Source organism: Neurospora tetrasperma, assembly GCF_000213175.1.
Source record: "Neurospora tetrasperma FGSC 2508 unplaced genomic scaffold NEUTE1scaffold_1, whole genome shotgun sequence".
Lineage (NCBI taxonomy): Eukaryota > Fungi > Ascomycota > Sordariomycetes > Sordariales > Sordariaceae > Neurospora > Neurospora tetrasperma.
This window is the reverse complement of record NW_009799099.1, coordinates 1,278,839-1,294,706: the sequence shown is the minus strand read 5'-3', so window position 1 is coordinate 1,294,706 and position 15,868 is coordinate 1,278,839. Positions and strand designations below refer to the sequence as shown.

Sequence of the window (15,868 nt, the reverse complement as noted above, 5' to 3'; positions counted from 1 at the left end):
TTATCAACCTCGCCCTTTTGCCGTAAAACAGACGCTATCGTTATACAGGCAGCCAAGATCGTTTCCGAAGTCAGCGTATACCCATTACGAACGAACTATATAGCACCGCATTCACAGGAACTGGATCAAGAACCTACCATCATCTGCCACACGCGTCGACGTCCTCCTCATCCTTCACCACCCACTTACTAAGAAAGCCACATACAACAAGAGCCATACAAGCCACCGGAGTCATTGAGGCTCAATTTTGCACCTGTTGTATACACAAAGAAGCATAAGCTATACGTAGCCGTTCGATAAAAAGGCATCTCACACATCATGTCCAACCCCCCACCAGCAAACACCGGCCAGGCGCCGGGAGGTGCCACATATGGCGGTGGCCAACAACATCAACAACAACCTCAGTCTACTACTGGTGGTGCGCCAACGACGGGAGGCACAGGAGGAACAGGAGCCGCAGGGACGACCTCGACGAGCAGTACGGCGCCCACACCTCAGAATTTGAATCAGATAGTGAGTCCTTGTTGAGTGTTTGATTCCACCTGCCCATGTTTTACCTATCAATGTTTTGTGGCCTTGTTCAAAACGTACCAGCTCATGGAATTTCTATGAGCTTCAACTCTCCTCGCTTCCTTCTGCCCCTCCTCTTTCTCCAGAACCTTTACATGTACAAGTACCAGCCATGAACTTTCCCAACCATCACTGTGTTTCTTTCTTTTTTTTTCCCCCCCTTCATAATGGGCGGGCACACGGCATGTTGGCCGGCCGTGCCTTGGCGCTCATTCATGGGGCTTCCCATCAGGTTCATTTCAGATTCACTTCAGATTCCGTTCACCAGCACACCCGTCTAGTAACTCTAGGCTGCCTGGTTTACGAATCCCCTCCTCCTCCCGTTACTACTACAGAATCAAGCTCATTATTGTCGTCGCATCACAACACAACACATCCTCTCTTTTCGCTTTCCCCTGCCCTAAACATCCTGACAACTTGCGGTAACGAGAAAACATTACGTCTATCCATATTTAATCATGACTCCACGATTTGCCCATCACTCGCCTCCTCCACATTCGCCTCTCCGCTTTTCTCATCTGCCGATCCAAGCTGTGATGGAGCTCTATCGTGGTAAACATCCAACTAACGACGCACAGGTTACGGACTACCTTAAGAAGAAAGGGTTCACCAAGACCGAAGCCGTTTTCCGTCAAGAAACAGCCCATCTCGGGCCTGACGGCAGGCCCGCGCAGCGCAACGAGGAGAACGGACCGCGAAAGTATTTAAAGGCGTTCATCTTGCTCCGAGATTGGATCGAGAATAACTTGGACATCTACAAGGTAAGAGACAACGAAGGCGAGGATCCAAATGATCCGTGGCAGTGATGCTGACAAGCAATAGTTCGAGCTAAGGAAGCTCTTGTGGCCTGTCTTCGTTTACTCCTACATCGAGCTCGTTTCCACGGGGTATGTGGAAGAAGCAAAGCACTACCTGGCAACACTACGACCTCACTTTGACGCTGTCCATCGTGAGGCGTTAGACCTATTTACGACAGTCACCCTTCCACAACATATTCGCGAAAACCAAACAATCAAACTCTACCGGGAGAACAAGTATCGCATCCCGCTCAACCAGTCACTTTCTGGCAACCTCTTCCACTTTCTCGAGCGCGAGGCGGATGCTGGCGGCTCAACAATCACATTTATCCTCCAAACCTTCTGCCAAGTAGACGTCAGCGCAAGAGGGCCCATCGAGCCATTCAGCTTTGAGGCTATCTACCGACGAACTCATAATCTAGATCTTGATGAGATTGACCAGCTCGAAGGCATTCCTGGTGTTTTCACCGGTGTTACAAACAGAGACGTTCTCGACTCATCAGCACCGCTGAAGCTCGGCCCTCTTCCAATGGAACCTGAATTGCGAGAAGACGTACGGGCAGAACTTGAGGACGAGGACCAGCGACATCCACCAGTAGAGGGCAGGTCCACACTCGTGGAGGAGTTCGATCAGCGGATCAAGCGAGAAGAAAGTGCCGACGCTCCCTCGAGAACAGACCTCCCTCTTCCACCATCTCGAGCTAGGGACGTCGTAATGGAGATGCAAAAAGTTCGAGAAAATCGGGACCGGTTCAAGATCGAGGGTCGGACTGGCGGTGCGGGTGTTCCTGTCTCGGCCTGCATGTTCACGTTCCATAACAGCTTGGGGAGGTAAGTTCTCGTACATGTTCTTCGGTGCGGCTTCATCACGCTGACTGTTTTCTTCTTAGCGTGTCATGTATGGACTTTTCCAATGACCACGAGCTCGTGGCTGTCGGAACTATGGACTCTTATATCCGCGTCTGGTCTATGAATGGAAAGCCATTAAAATCATCTGTAGCCAGCGAGAAGGATCTACAAGTCAACAACCGGAAGCTGATCGGCCACTCCGGTCCGGTCTACGGTGTGTCTTTCTCGGATTCCATTGCCAACCTGGACCGTAATGTCTTCCCAGAAGCCGACGGGGCCAAGCCTGATACGAGCACCAAGCTACTTGTATCATGCTCGGCGGACGGTCAAGTCCGCCTTTGGTCCCTCGACCACTGGGCATGTCTATGCATCTACAAGGCCCACGATGGCCCCGTCTTCCGCGTCCTTTGGGGTCCTCACGGTCATTACTTCGCGACTGGCGGCTGGGACAAGACCGTCCGCGTGTTCGCGCAAGATAGAGCCTCTGCACTGCGCATTATGGTCGGACATGATACGCCCATCTCAGCAATCGCGTGGCACCCGAACGGAACGTACATCTTCTCGGCATCGGACGACACCGACAAGTCCATCCGCATGTGGTCGGTGGTGACAGGCAATTGCGTCCGCATCTTCACGGGCCACACGGACTACATCAGCGCGTTGCAATGCGCGCCGAACGGAAAGATCCTCGCCAGCGCCGATACGGGTGGAAACATTTTCTTCTGGGATATTGCCAAGGGCGCGCGTATTAAGCGGTGCCGCGGCCACGGCAAGGGTGGTATTCCGTCACTAAGCTTCAGTGCCGAGTCGAGCGTGCTCGTGTCAGGAGGCTTGGATGGCACCGTGCGGCTGTGGGATGTGGAGTTGCCGGCCGATCCCAGCAAGAGCAGCCAGCTTGCTATCACGAGTAGCGGTGCGGCGGTTGGAGGAGGCGCATCTGGTCAACAGGCGGATGGTGCTGCGACTGGCGACAGCATCGCTGTGGCGTCTGGCGGAGGTCCCAACGGTAATTCGATCACCGTGGGTGGCACTGGTTCTGCGGCTACACCAGCAGCTGCCGCTAATGCTACCGGCAACACTGGCACCGCCAGCGGCAGCGCTAATGGCAGCAGCGGTGCGGTTACAGGGAAGAAGAAGGGCAAGGAGGTGCAGATCACACCTGATCAAATCAGCGCGTTTGCGACCAAGAAAACTCCTGTTTTGAAGGTGCAATTTACGAGAATGAACCTTGTGGTTGCGGGCGGATGCTATGATCCTGAGCGTTAGGAGGTTCAGGATCAGCGGTCCTTGTAGGAACCCAGGGAGCCATGGCAATATTGGCAGGAAAGGTCTTGTTTTCCAACGTGAAGTAGGTTGTTTGACCATGATCAATGACGGTTGAAATGGGTCGCATGTACTATTGCGATCGAAAGGAGTTGACGATCCAGGAGTTCCGGTTCGCGAAAAAGGTCCATAGGGTTGGGAATCATTAGTTCAGTGATACCTTCAAGCCGAGAAATAGGGTTTAATAAAATCAAGCAAAGAAACTAGAAGTCAATAACAAACTTTAGCAGTTCCAGTATGTTGTTTGAATAGCTTCACCCGCTGTTACTATGTAGTAAGAGGTGGTGAAACGACGTCAATTGGCCCGAGCGTCCCGCAGCTGCTTTGGGCGACGGGGAGCTTGGCCGCTGACGATGCACCTGCCTAGGCGACCAGGTTAGCGCACTCCAAGTTCCCATTCAACAGTCCACTCACCATCCGTACCAATACCCGTCTCTATGGTATACGTTCCTTGGAGCTTCCATACTACCGGCCTTCATATACTGCTGGTGATTTGTGCGTTTTATCATCGTGTCTATTCCTTGAATCCATCTTTTGGTTGAGAATCCTACAAGCAGGAGCTGCGCAATGGAGGATCCCTGGGCCGACAGCGCCATCGGCGGCGAGAGCAACAACAGCTCCTCTACAGTTCCCCAGTCCGATGACACGGCGCCCGCCGACAGCACCGCCGCCCCGTCCACATCGTCAACCCTGACGCCGTCAACCCACACGAGCAGCAGCCGACCCTCGCGCCTGACACCCCGTCGCCTGGTCGCCCAACCAACCCGTCTCGAGGCCGTCGAGGACGATCCGCTTGGTCCTCTAGGTGCCAGCACCCCTACGGCCACTGACACCCCGCTTGCCCCCCCTCAGCCGCCTCTCAAGGAGCAGCTACCCTTAAGGACGACCTTGTCCGGAGGCCCGAACCAGATCGGCAGCGGCGCCAGGAGGCCCGGCGGTGGACCCTCCGACCCGCACCGCATCGAGGAGGAGGAGCTATACAATGATAGTTCGAGCGGGCCAAGGCAGCCGCCGCCGGTACCGCCTGCCCTGCCAAGCCCGGTGCGCACGTCGATGCAGCCGAGCGTCAGTATAGAGCAGGCGGCGAACCCAACGTTCCATATCTCTGTCGGCGATCCCCACAAGGTTGGCGATTTGACTAGTAGTCATATAGTTTACTCTGTGAGGACAAAGGTACGGAACGTCTAGATACACTCGTATTCCCCTATCTTTGGACATGCAAATGCGCTAACCACAACCGAACAACTCAGACGACATCAAAAGCCTACAAGCAGCCCGAGTTTGAAGTCAAGCGGCGGTACCGCGATTTCTTATGGCTCTACAACACGCTACACGCCAACAACCCGGGCGTGGTGGTGCCTCCTCCGCCCGAGAAGCAGGCGGTGGGCCGGTTCGAAAGCAACTTTGTCGAGGCGCGACGCGCCGCTCTGGAAAAGATGCTTAACAAGACAGCCGCCCATCCGACGTTACAGCACGATGCCGACCTCAAGCTGTTCTTGGAGAGCGAGGCGTTCAACATCGATGTCAAGCACAAGGAGCGCAAGGAGCCACACTTGGGCGAGAGCAAGGGCGTGCTGAGCACGTTTGGTATTAGTGTCGGAAGCGGGAACAAGTTCGTGGAGCAGGATGATGTGAGTTGTGACTTCCTCCCTGGGGGTTGCGTGCTAAAGACAGTGCTAACGATGGATGGTTGTAGTGGTTCCATGATCGCAGAGTCTACCTTGATGCTCTTGAGAACCAACTCAAGGGCCTTCTGAAGGCCATGGACAGCATGGTCGCGCAGCGCAAAGCGATGGCGGAGGCCGCTGGCGAGTTCTCGGCCTCTCTCCATGCTCTCTCGACCGTGGAGCTGTCGCCTACTCTCTCCGGCCCTCTCGACGCGCTCTCGGAGTTGCAGCTTACCATTAGAGACGTGTATGACCGCCAAGCCCAACAGGATGTGCTCACCTTCGGTATCATCATCGAAGAGTACATCCGTCTCATTGGCAGTGTCAAGCAGGCCTTCTCGCAGCGCCAGAAGGCATTTTATAGCTGGCACAGCGCCGAGTCGGAATTGCAGAAGCGGAAGGCTAGCCAGGACAAGCTCTTGAGGCAAGGCAAGAGTCAGCAGGACCGCTTGAACCAAGTTAATGCCGAGGTGGCGGATGCTGAACGCAAGGTGCATCAGGCGCGCTTGTTGTTTGAGGACATGGGCCGTCTGATGCGCGCTGAGCTGGACAGGTTCGAGAGGGAGAAGGTTGAGGACTTCAAGTCGGGTGTTGAGACCTTCTTGGAAAGTGCCGTTGAGGCTCAGAAGGAGGTATGTTTCCCCCTTGACACCAACATGAAACGCAACTGTTTACTAACTTTCTTACTCAGTTGATCGAGAAGTGGGAGACCTTCCTCATGCAGCTCGACACCGAAGACGACGAGACCGTGTTCTACCGTCCTCCGGTCGTCCAAGCGAACAAGCCTGCCGGTGACACGGCGGTGGATCGAGCTCGGGCGAGGATCGACGATGACTCCGATTAGGATCGTGGTCTTGTGGGAAATGACCAGTCGGCGAGGACCACTTCGCCATCGAACCTAACCGACCGCACGAACCAAGCAAAAAGGATTCCAGACTATAAGAAAGCGGATAGTGCATGGTCGTGGTTTTAGGAGAGGGCGAAGCTAGAACAGTCCCACAGACGGCCACAGAGACATAAATAACTCCTGGTCCGGGCGCCGCGCTTGGGAGGATAGTGACATTGCAGGAGAACCAGCCTGTTGTCGGGGCTAACAGAAAGACAGGAAGCATAGGAGTTAGCAGCCCCCGTATCCACCTTAGCACATGAATACAAATATAATGATGATGGTTTAGAGAGCGATTGCAACAAGTTCTGCATTGGAGTTCTTGAAGAAGCTTGTACTGTCCATGATAGGGATGCCGACTGTATCGTACATAACAATTATTTGCTAGGTGCGAGCATATGATATCAAAACGGGATGGGCGTACTGAATATTCAAATTTTTGAAATCTCTTATCCATACACTTTCTATTCTCGGCCCCCACAAACGTATCTTCCATTCCTCCTCCCATTCCATGTCTATTTGTACAGATCTGCCTTCCCACGTCCTCGATGGCCTTGGCGCGGCACCTGATGATACACTACCCTCCGAAGTGATCAAGCAACAGCAATGACCGGGCAAACATCCTCGTCCCTCGCGGCGGAACGGTCGATATAAAGATACAAGGTGAAGGGGTCCCAGGGGCAAGAAGGAATGGAAAGTGAACCACTTCCCACTCAGACGGCAAGGATGCTTTGGGCATCTTTCGGGGTTTCTTCGAGTGTCTTGCGTCTAAGATAACCTCAACGCCGCCCCCACAAACATTCCATCACCCATCTCCCAGCAAGACGCGCTCCTCCATTTACTTCTTCTTGCCATGATGACGAGTTTCCTTGAAATTCAACCCAGGGTTCATGTTCTCCGTAGCATACCCACTGATCAAATCCGTCAAAGAATCGAAAGGATCAGCCTCCTCAGCCTCAGCGGCCTTCTTAGCAGCCTCTTCCTCCTCCTCCTTCTTCTTCTTAGCCAACAACGCCTCCTCAGCCGCCTTCTTAGCAGCCTTGCCACCAGGAACACCAGCACCACCAGCAGCCGCAAGAGCGGCAGCAGCCTCCTCCTCCGGCGTCATCTTCGCATCCAGATCCCACCCGCGACCATATCTCTCGCGGAAGGCGGCCAGCTTACCGGCCTCGTCCAGCTCGACGTTCTTGAGCGACTTGTCGGAGGGTTGCCACAGCAGGTGGTTGCGGCTGTCCTTGGCGCTCTTGTACAGGGCCGTGGGCATGGTGGTGCGCACCGTGAAGGTGCTGCCGTCGGAGAGCTGGACCAGCTGGGTGAATTGGTAGGGGCGACGGTGGCGGGGGACAAAGGTTGCGTTACGGATTTGTTGGCCTTGGGCGTGGGCGGTGCATGATGGCGGCGTTGGACGAGAGGCCGAGTAGGCGGTGTATGTGGTGGTGGAGGGGAGGGCCGAAGGGCGGCGGAGGAGGGTGGTGGGGAGTTTTGATGACATTTTTTGGCGGTTGTTGTTTTGTTGTATTATGGGATAGGTATCTTCGCTTTTTTTTGGTATATGGGTTGTTGAGGTATGGACCGTCGTCGTCGCCAGTGAAGTTAATCAGGCGTCGTGGTAATAGGCGAACCGCGGGGACGTCGGAGGACGGGAGAGAAAACGGTTCGTATCGGGGGTCGGGTCGTAGGGTGGACGGCGGCCGGAGGCGTGGAAACGGGATATCGAGATTCGCGCCGCGCGGACTCGGACTCGGGTGGTGGTGGTCTGGCTCAAGGCGCTGCTAGTCGCGGGACCGGGACGGGTGGGTGGATCAGCAGAGACAAAAATTGTTACGGCGGGCTATTTGGCCATCAAGCGCTATCGTTATCGGCCGGCAGGCACATCGATCTTTATGGTGTACTGCGTACCTTGAAGTCCGGGGAAGGAACGAAGCGAGCTCTTTGGTCCCGCTTCTTGGAAAACACCCGACCGCGGCTGCCCGGCGGGGCCGATCCCAGATAAGATGAGATCTTGTTAAGCGCATTTGCCCTGAAGCCAACCTGTCAGGGGCGTCAGGCGCGGTGTCCAGGGGCCCATGCCCGCTGAAGTGCGTCAGTTCCAGGGCTGAATTTTGGGTAGTGTCGGGGGATAGCTTGAGATAGCACCGAACGGTTGGCACATGGAAGGAACTTTTGCGCGATTCATCTCTTGTCAACAACATCATCGCCAGCCTTCCAGAGACTGTCAATCTTCTTCAATTGGCTTTCTGCGAAGCCGCTCAATGGGCCTGAGATGAGCAGTCGCCGGGTCCTGGGCTTCACTGCCGAGCAAGCGCATATCTGCAATCGCAATGGCATCTACCCGGTGCAGTCACAGAAACCGTCTATCAGGATCATGACGGCAGCAGCACAATGGCGAGTTGCTGCTGGACAGCACGCCAGAACATCTCAACTCTGTAAGTGCGCATGACATATACGAATCCGAAATTGATTTGATACTACCCATGCCATCCGTACTTTGGAAAACAAACAAAGCTTAACTTAAACTAACTCATGAATCTACCCAACAGTTTGTCGAGCCATCCACACTAGTCACATAAATGCCCGAGAATGGACAATAACCGACCCCAAACCACCATCTCCCCCAAATCGACCACATCATCCACCCGGCCCCGCCCATAAGAAGCTCTCCCCGATCGCCGAACGAACCCGTTCCCTTATGCGCCTCTTCCCACATTCCGTTGTAGTATGCACCTCTACTGATACGCATACGCATAACCATTCCTTGCAGCCGCACAAGCCTCATAAGCCGACCATGCGCGGCATGACCATGTCCTCTCTCACCTGCCTCGGCCTTTCCCCCTCGCCCATTGTCAGCTTCAACATCACCCACCCGTCCCGGACACTGGACGCATTGCGCGCCAGCAGGCGGTTCAATATCCACATCCTCACGGATGACATCGCGGGCGCGGCGATTGCGGACTGGATGACCAGGGGAAACAGCGAAGGGCCAGAAAAGGTGTTCAGAGGGCTGGAGAGTGAATGCGGGTGTGTGGTTGCCAACCATGAGGCGATGGATATGCGTAGGGATGATGGAGAGGCACCCCTACTGGATGGGGATGGAGTACTCTATATAATGAAGTGCAGGGTATTGGAGGAGCCTATGGCGGGCTTCGTCCCCGTCCGGGATCACGTTATTGTGCTGGGAGAGGTCGAGGAGATTGTCGAGGGGCTTGGTGTTAGGCGCGGAGCAGAAGAAGGGAAAGAGGTGAGCTCGTTGGATCCTGCTGAACTGGAGAAGTCCGAGGGGAAGGGTATAGACGGATACCAGTTCGGACTAGTGTATGCCGACAGAAGGTATAGACAGTTAGGGAACTGTATAGTCCCGCTGCATGGTCCAGTTAGGAGTACTCACGAGGACGAGCCTGTGAAGAACGCCAGTAGTAGGATTAGTACACTTCCCGAAACAACAAACTCTTAACCAAACAACCGAAACGCAAGTCAATGTGTGAACCAATACGGCATGGGCGGCCTGTACTCATCACTAGGGGCACTCGGAGGATTGCAAAGCAAGTAGGTAGGCAGCCAACGCGGTCTGTTTTATGCGAACGTTTCCTCCCTAAATATGACCCTCAAATAGTGTCTTTCCAGCCCCAATCGCGACTCGAGAAGCGCTCAGGGCGAGTCAGCACCGGTAAGAGACATAACGCCGAAAATGATCTTCCATTGAACCGTTAATCCGCCTGTATCCCAGAGCTATAGATGCATGTTTGAGTGATACATTTACTCGCCCTTCTGGACACCCTTGATACCGACGAGCTCGGTCTCGAAGATGAGGGTGGAGTTGGCGGGGATGATGCCACCGACAGCGCGGTTGCCGTAGGCGAGGTGAGGGGCGATAGTGAGCTTGCGCTTCTCGCCAATCTTCATGCCGAGGAGACCCTCATCCCAGCCCTTGATGACCTGGCCCTGGCCAACGGTGAAGTTGAGAGGCTCGCCACGGTCGTAGCTAGCGTCGAACTTCTTGCCGCTGGTGAGGACACCCTTGTAGTGGACGTCAACGTTGTCGCCTGATGGGAGAGATTAAGTCAGCACGTTTACTTCACACTTGAGGCGCTCGCTTGCTGGTTTGCGTAGTGCAAAGGGCTCAATGTATGGCGCTCAAATTCAGATATGTGCAATGAGGGCCAGATTCAGACGGGGCGTCAAGGCAGAAGCGGAAAATTGCACACCAGAGCTAGACCTAGCTCCAGGTACAACTGAGGTGGTTACACTTACCGCGACGGGTCTCACGGGTGCCCTGGCCCTCCTGCTGGACCTCGATCTGAAGACCGTCAAGCTGGGGAATAGTCATCTTGCTGGATGTGGTGGTGAAGTTGTGTTTTGAGTTTGTTTGGGGAGTGGTGTACGGGAAAGAGTTCAGAGTCTTGGGCACAGAAAAGAGGAACGAGGGGCGGAGGAGGGAAAGACGAGGAGCGACGACCCTGAGGCGGTGGGGCGCAAGCTTTATCCCGTTCATGGCGTAATTAGATTGGTGAACCTGTTGAGTGGAAGGGGACGAAAGAGAGGGGCAGAACGAGCAAGGAGGGCAGGAGGCAAAGCGATCCTGCAGTGAGCCTTCCAAGCTGGGAACGGGAATCAGGGAATATGTACAGGGAGATCACTGAATGCCAGAATCAGCACAGCGCGGGTCGGCACGTTTGTGTATAAGCAAACTAACTGCTGGAAAACGGAACCAACAGCGTTCTTTTCCGACCTCGAGGTTGCTTGACCTCGACCTCTTGAAACCTAGGTAGAGGTATCTAGAGGTAATAAACCTCTCAAAGAGCTTACTTGTGTGGGTTGAAGCCCCACGCACGGAGCTCCCAACCGGACCGTCCTGGTTCACACATTATTAAGCTTTTACTCGCCGGACTCAACACCGATCAGACGGGAAAATCCCATCATCAACGGCTCAGAATGATCTCACAACTCTTCTTGCCAGCGCCTGTTGCCGTGGGGTCAGGGCTGCAGTGCTGCAGCTGCTGTGCAAGTAATGCAATGTGAGCTTGCCCTGCGTACCTGCCAGCCCGAGAGAGCTCGTCACGAACCATGGAGGGGCATTGAGGAGCAAGGGTTCTTCTTGGCATAACATTATGGGGCGCTGTGCAGGGCTCCCGTCATATCTCCTCCCTTCATCCATTCAACCTGCATGGAGCTTGCACGTTGTATTGCGCCTCCGACCACGCATGTTGATCGGGTCAGAGCATGTTAATTACATGAGGGGAGTCTCAGGTAGAGAAGGGCTCGGATAACACTTTCTCGGTTAAATATTCGACCGATGGATCTAAGTTGTGGTGGTGGTGGTGGTTGTGGTGGTTGTGACAAGCCGTGCTGCACTCTGGAGCTTTGTGCCGTCGAATATGATACAGGTCAAATGGCGAGGTACGTGATGATGTTTTCTGGATTCGCATTAGTTGATCTTTGGGTCTTCAAATCAGCATCCCATTCAGCATCTTGCTAAAGGTAAGTCAATAAATAATCCTTGGTTGAGTGAGGTCCATGTTGAAGACCGAGTATAGCAGCCACCTCAGTCTCGGGACCTAGGGGTCATTCCCTTGCCGAGATGTGGCGATCCAAAACGAGAACAAAACAGCAAGCCTGGACAAAGAGACATCGACGTTGAGCATGCCACAGATGGGCATGGGGACTCGAGCATTGCTGATTAGAACTTTGCAAAAGGGTCAGAGGACTGAAGTATCATGGTTGTATGAAATAGGAATGAAGAGACAACCGAGCAAAAAGAGGACACCAGCAACCTATAAATGGCCAGGCTCAACAAGGCCACACTGCCAAGTGCTATGGAAGTTGGCGAAAAACATGTGTGGATTGAGACGACGTGATACGATCATGCGAGGTCGACAAAGAGACGAACGCCGAGTCCATCATACCTGGCCGCAATGGCAGCGGTCGAGACCTCGCCGAATCCGATGAACCTCCCCATGCGCATACACTAGTGCAGAGAACCACAATCACAGAGGCTTCTTGAAACAGGCAGAATCTCAAACTCGATCTCCAAATCTAGGTGGCTGGTCAATCGTGGACGACGGGTCGGGACGTTAGCACGCGCAGCACCGAGGGCACGTTGTCGACGGATCGTGGGGTGCCTGGGCTCCCATCGTTCAGCCTTGCCATGACTACACGACAAACAGGTGCCTCGATGATTCTGGATCGTTCTGCCCATTGGCTGCCCAATCGCGGGATGCAGGAGGCATCCGTAGATCATGTTGATGGAATGGAGAAGGCTCCAGATGTGAAGGTGCCCCTCCTGAACCCGGTGATTGGAGTTGATTGGATGTTTTACACCTGCCATCTCGACTCGCCTCCAGCTTTCTTTGGAGATCCAGAATCATGGTGCAATTTCTGGAGTCATTTTAGTTCCCAATGCTGATAGGGGGGGGCAATGGCAACGATAGGGGAGCAACAGCTGAGGAATGCGGATGGAAGAGGGTCCTGCCCCTCAGCGGAGCGATTTGGACGGGGTTCGAGCTGGGGTAGCTCCTGCAGCCTCTTGAGAGAAGCGCAAGGAAGCCAAGACGCGCTCTGCTTGCGGACCTCCAGCCAATCAAATGGCATGATTTGGCTATGTGGGGATAGCAAGCAACGGCCGCAAACGAATCAGAGGAAGGCCATGGAATTCTGGACGATAGAATCTCATCGAATTCTGTTGCTGGCAACAGCCAGGACCCAGGGGCCGCCGCAAGAACATTTTAGATGCCACTGCTGCCCTCTTCCTCTCTCGCTCTTCCCTTCGTTCCTCAGTCTTCCCAATCCAATCTCAACTTTCCTCTTTCCTCTCTCGACTCGTGCCTGCAGCAGTATCCTCTCTTTTTCTGGAGGAGCAGAACACTACTAGCGCTTTTTCTTTGCATCTCTTTTTGGTAGGTTCACCCGCTGCCCAGTGCCTCTCTTTTGGTTTCTGGTGACTGCCCCTCCTTCTCCCCCTCCCCCGCTTCAGCCTCGTCTTATGCTCGCTCCCTCACTCCCCTCCGTCACCAATTATTAAGGACAACAACCTTCACCTGCTCGCTTTCGTTGCAGATAAACCATCGTGTACATATAAAGTCGCAGCACCTTTACAGGACGTGTGCGCTAACAGACCCTGCTCTAGATACCCACACATTTCACCCACAAATCTGCCCAACATGGCGGCCGCCGAGACTTTCGAGTTCCAGGCTGAGATCTCTCAGCTTCTCTCCCTCATCATCAACACTGTTTACTCCAACAAGGAGATCTTCCTTCGTGAGCTTATCTCCAACGCCTCCGATGCTCTCGACAAGATCCGCTATGAGTCCCTGTCGGACCCCAGCAAGCTGGACTCCTGCAAGGATCTCCGCATCGACATCATCCCCGACAAGGCGAACAAGACCCTCACCATCCGCGATACCGGTATCGGTATGACCAAGGCTGTAAGTTTGCCTCGAATCAATCTAGGCCTTGTGAAAGTGACGATGCGCTGACTGAATACGCTCAGGACCTCGTCAACAACCTTGGTACCATTGCCCGCTCCGGTACTAAGCAGTTCATGGAGGCCCTCACCGCTGGTGCCGATATCTCCATGATCGGTCAGTTCGGTGTTGGTTTCTACTCTGCCTACCTTGTTGCCGACAGAGTTACCGTCGTCTCCAAGCACAACGATGACGAGCAGTACATCTGGGAGTCTTCGGCTGGTGGTACCTTCACCATCAGACCTGACACCGAGGGCGAGCCCCTTGGCCGCGGTACCAAGATCATCCTCCACCTCAAGGAGGAGCAGCTTGACTACCTCAACGAGAGCAGGATCAAGGAGGTCGTCAAGAAGCACTCCGAGTTCATCTCCTACCCCATCTACCTCCACGTCCAGAAGGAGATCGAGAAGGAGATTCCTGACGAGGAGGCCGAGGAGGTAACCGAGGAGGGCGACGACAAGAAGCCCAAGATCGAGGAGGTTGATGAAGAGGAGGAGGAAAAGAAGAAGGAGAAGAAGGTCAAGAAGATCAAGGAGACCAAGATCGAGGAGGAGGAGCTCAACAAGCAGAAGCCCATCTGGACTCGCAACCCCCAGGACATCACCCAGGAGGAGTACGCTGCCTTCTACAAGTCCCTCTCCAACGACTGGGAGGACCACCTCGCTGTCAAGCACTTCTCCGTTGAGGGTCAGCTCGAGTTCCGCGCCATCCTCTTCGTTCCCAAGCGCGCTCCCTTCGACCTCTTCGAGACGAAGAAGACCAAGAGCAACATCAAGCTCTACGTCCGCCGCGTCTTCATCACCGACGATGCTACCGACCTCGTCCCCGAGTGGCTCAGCTTCATCAAGGGTGTTGTCGACTCTGAGGATCTCCCCCTCAACCTGTCTCGTGAGACTCTCCAGCAGAACAAGATCATGAAGGTCATCAAGAAGAACATCGTCAAGAAGTCTATCGAGCTCTTCAACGAGATTGCTGAGGACAAGGAGCAGTTCGACAAGTTCTACTCTGCCTTCTCCAAGAACATCAAGCTTGGTATCCACGAGGATGCCCAGAACCGCAGCGCCCTTGCCAAGCTCCTCCGCTACCACTCCACCAAGTCTGGTGACGAGATGACCTCTCTCTCCGACTACGTTGCTCGCATGCCCGAGCACCAGAAGAACATCTACTACATCACTGGCGAGTCCATCAAGGCTGTCTCCAAGTCTCCCTTCCTTGACGCCCTCAAGGAGAAGGGCTTCGAGGTTCTCTTCCTTGTCGACCCCATTGATGAGTACGCCATGACTCAGCTCAAGGAGTTCGAGGGCAAGAAGCTTGTCGACATCACCAAGGACTTCGAGCTCGAGGAGACCGAGGAGGAGAAGAAGCAGCGTGAGCAGGAGGAGAAGGAGTACGAGGATCTCTGCAAGGCCCTCAAGAACATTCTCGGTGACAAGGTCGAGAAGGTCGTCGTCTCTCACAAGCTCGTCGGCTCTCCTTGCGCCATCCGTACTGGCCAGTTCGGCTGGTCCGCCAACATGGAGCGTATCATGAAGGCCCAGGCTCTCCGTGACACCTCCATGTCCAGCTACATGTCTTCCAAGAAGACCTTCGAGATCTCGCCCAAGAGCCCCATCATCAAGGAGCTCAAGAAGAAGGTTGAGACTGATGGTGAGAACGACAAGACTGTCAAGTCCATCGTCCAGCTTCTCTACGAGACCTCTCTCCTCGTCTCCGGCTTCACCATTGAGGAGCCCGCCAGCTTCGCCGAGCGCATCCACAAGCTCGTCTCCCTCGGCCTCAACCTCGATGAGGAGCCTGAGGCTGCTGCCGATGCCCCCGCTGCCGCTGAGGGTACTCCCGCCGCCGAGACTGGCGACTCCGCCATGGAGGAGGTTGACTAAACGATTTCATGACTACAAAAGTTTAATGAAAAAGGTTTTGGGACGGAGTTTGGGTTTTCGTTTTACTGACGGGCATTTTGTTACCCTTCTGCATCTTTTGCCTTTTCCATAATTTTCAGATTCCCCGGCTCTGTACTTTAGTCTATGACAACATATGGTTTGGTCTGGTCTTGAGGTAGAGCATGAATGCAATGGATGAAAAACAAGCAACTTAAAGTGGTGAAATATGACATGGTGTGTATGCAGTGAACATTGCTTGCGACTTCTGGTGTAAAGGTGTGGAAGTCTCTATGATATCTTGAAGCTACTTACGAAGTGGTATTGAGCGTACGGTACAGCCCTATACTGACCGATCTACCTGACGCTGCGGTTGACACAGAACGACACTTTAGCAAGGAAATTACATTTCTTCAGCATCTCTTTCATTTAAACACTGGAT

General features: G+C 54.1%; 7 protein-coding genes across 7 annotated transcripts; 4 read left to right on the top strand and 3 right to left on the bottom strand.

Moving 5' to 3' along the window:
* Positions 1 to 318: 318 nt before the first annotated feature.
* Positions 319 to 3,572, top strand: NEUTE1DRAFT_143844 (uncharacterized protein; the record flags this gene model as incomplete). The annotated part of the gene is made up of 4 exons (XM_009849403.1): positions 319 to 513; positions 1,149 to 1,331; positions 1,393 to 2,198; positions 2,258 to 3,572. The coding sequence occupies 4 exons, from the start codon at positions 319 to 321 to the stop codon at positions 3,480 to 3,482; spliced, it is 2,409 nt and encodes an 802-aa protein (XP_009847705.1).
* A 392-nt stretch (positions 3,573 to 3,964) lies between these two features.
* Positions 3,965 to 6,382, top strand: NEUTE1DRAFT_56774 (uncharacterized protein; the record flags this gene model as incomplete). The annotated part of the gene is made up of 4 exons (XM_009848945.1): positions 3,965 to 4,712; positions 4,790 to 5,170; positions 5,236 to 5,838; positions 5,898 to 6,382. 4 exons carry the CDS (start codon positions 4,107 to 4,109, stop codon positions 6,048 to 6,050), a joined length of 1,743 nt encoding a protein of 580 aa, XP_009847247.1.
* Positions 6,383 to 6,920: 538 nt separating this feature from the next.
* NEUTE1DRAFT_127296 (uncharacterized protein) lies at positions 6,921 to 7,876 on the bottom strand (the record flags this gene model as incomplete). The annotated part of the gene is made up of 1 exon (XM_009849402.1): positions 6,921 to 7,876. One exon carries the CDS (start codon positions 7,582 to 7,584, stop codon positions 6,931 to 6,933), a length of 654 nt encoding a protein of 217 aa, XP_009847704.1.
* A 411-nt stretch (positions 7,877 to 8,287) lies between these two features.
* NEUTE1DRAFT_75453 (uncharacterized protein) lies at positions 8,288 to 9,543 on the top strand (the record flags this gene model as incomplete). Its single annotated transcript, XM_009849401.1, has 2 exons — positions 8,288 to 8,518; positions 8,633 to 9,543. 2 exons carry the CDS (start codon positions 8,356 to 8,358, stop codon positions 9,541 to 9,543), a joined length of 1,074 nt encoding a protein of 357 aa, XP_009847703.1.
* Positions 9,544 to 9,626: 83 nt separating this feature from the next.
* Positions 9,627 to 10,835, bottom strand: NEUTE1DRAFT_115715 (uncharacterized protein; the record flags this gene model as incomplete). Its single annotated transcript, XM_009849400.1, has 3 exons — positions 9,627 to 9,782; positions 9,844 to 10,132; positions 10,341 to 10,835. 2 exons carry the CDS (start codon positions 10,579 to 10,581, stop codon positions 9,846 to 9,848), a joined length of 528 nt encoding a protein of 175 aa, XP_009847702.1.
* Positions 10,836 to 11,949: 1,114 nt separating this feature from the next.
* NEUTE1DRAFT_97583 (uncharacterized protein) lies at positions 11,950 to 12,327 on the bottom strand (the record flags this gene model as incomplete). Its single annotated transcript, XM_009849399.1, has 2 exons — positions 11,950 to 12,054; positions 12,160 to 12,327. 2 exons carry the CDS (start codon positions 12,325 to 12,327, stop codon positions 11,950 to 11,952), a joined length of 273 nt encoding a protein of 90 aa, XP_009847701.1.
* Positions 12,328 to 12,827: 500 nt separating this feature from the next.
* NEUTE1DRAFT_56764 (uncharacterized protein) lies at positions 12,828 to 15,637 on the top strand (the record flags this gene model as incomplete). The annotated part of the gene is made up of 3 exons (XM_009848944.1): positions 12,828 to 12,982; positions 13,213 to 13,510; positions 13,576 to 15,637. 2 exons carry the CDS (start codon positions 13,247 to 13,249, stop codon positions 15,427 to 15,429), a joined length of 2,118 nt encoding a protein of 705 aa, XP_009847246.1.
* Between the last annotated feature and the right edge of the window lie 231 nt (positions 15,638 to 15,868).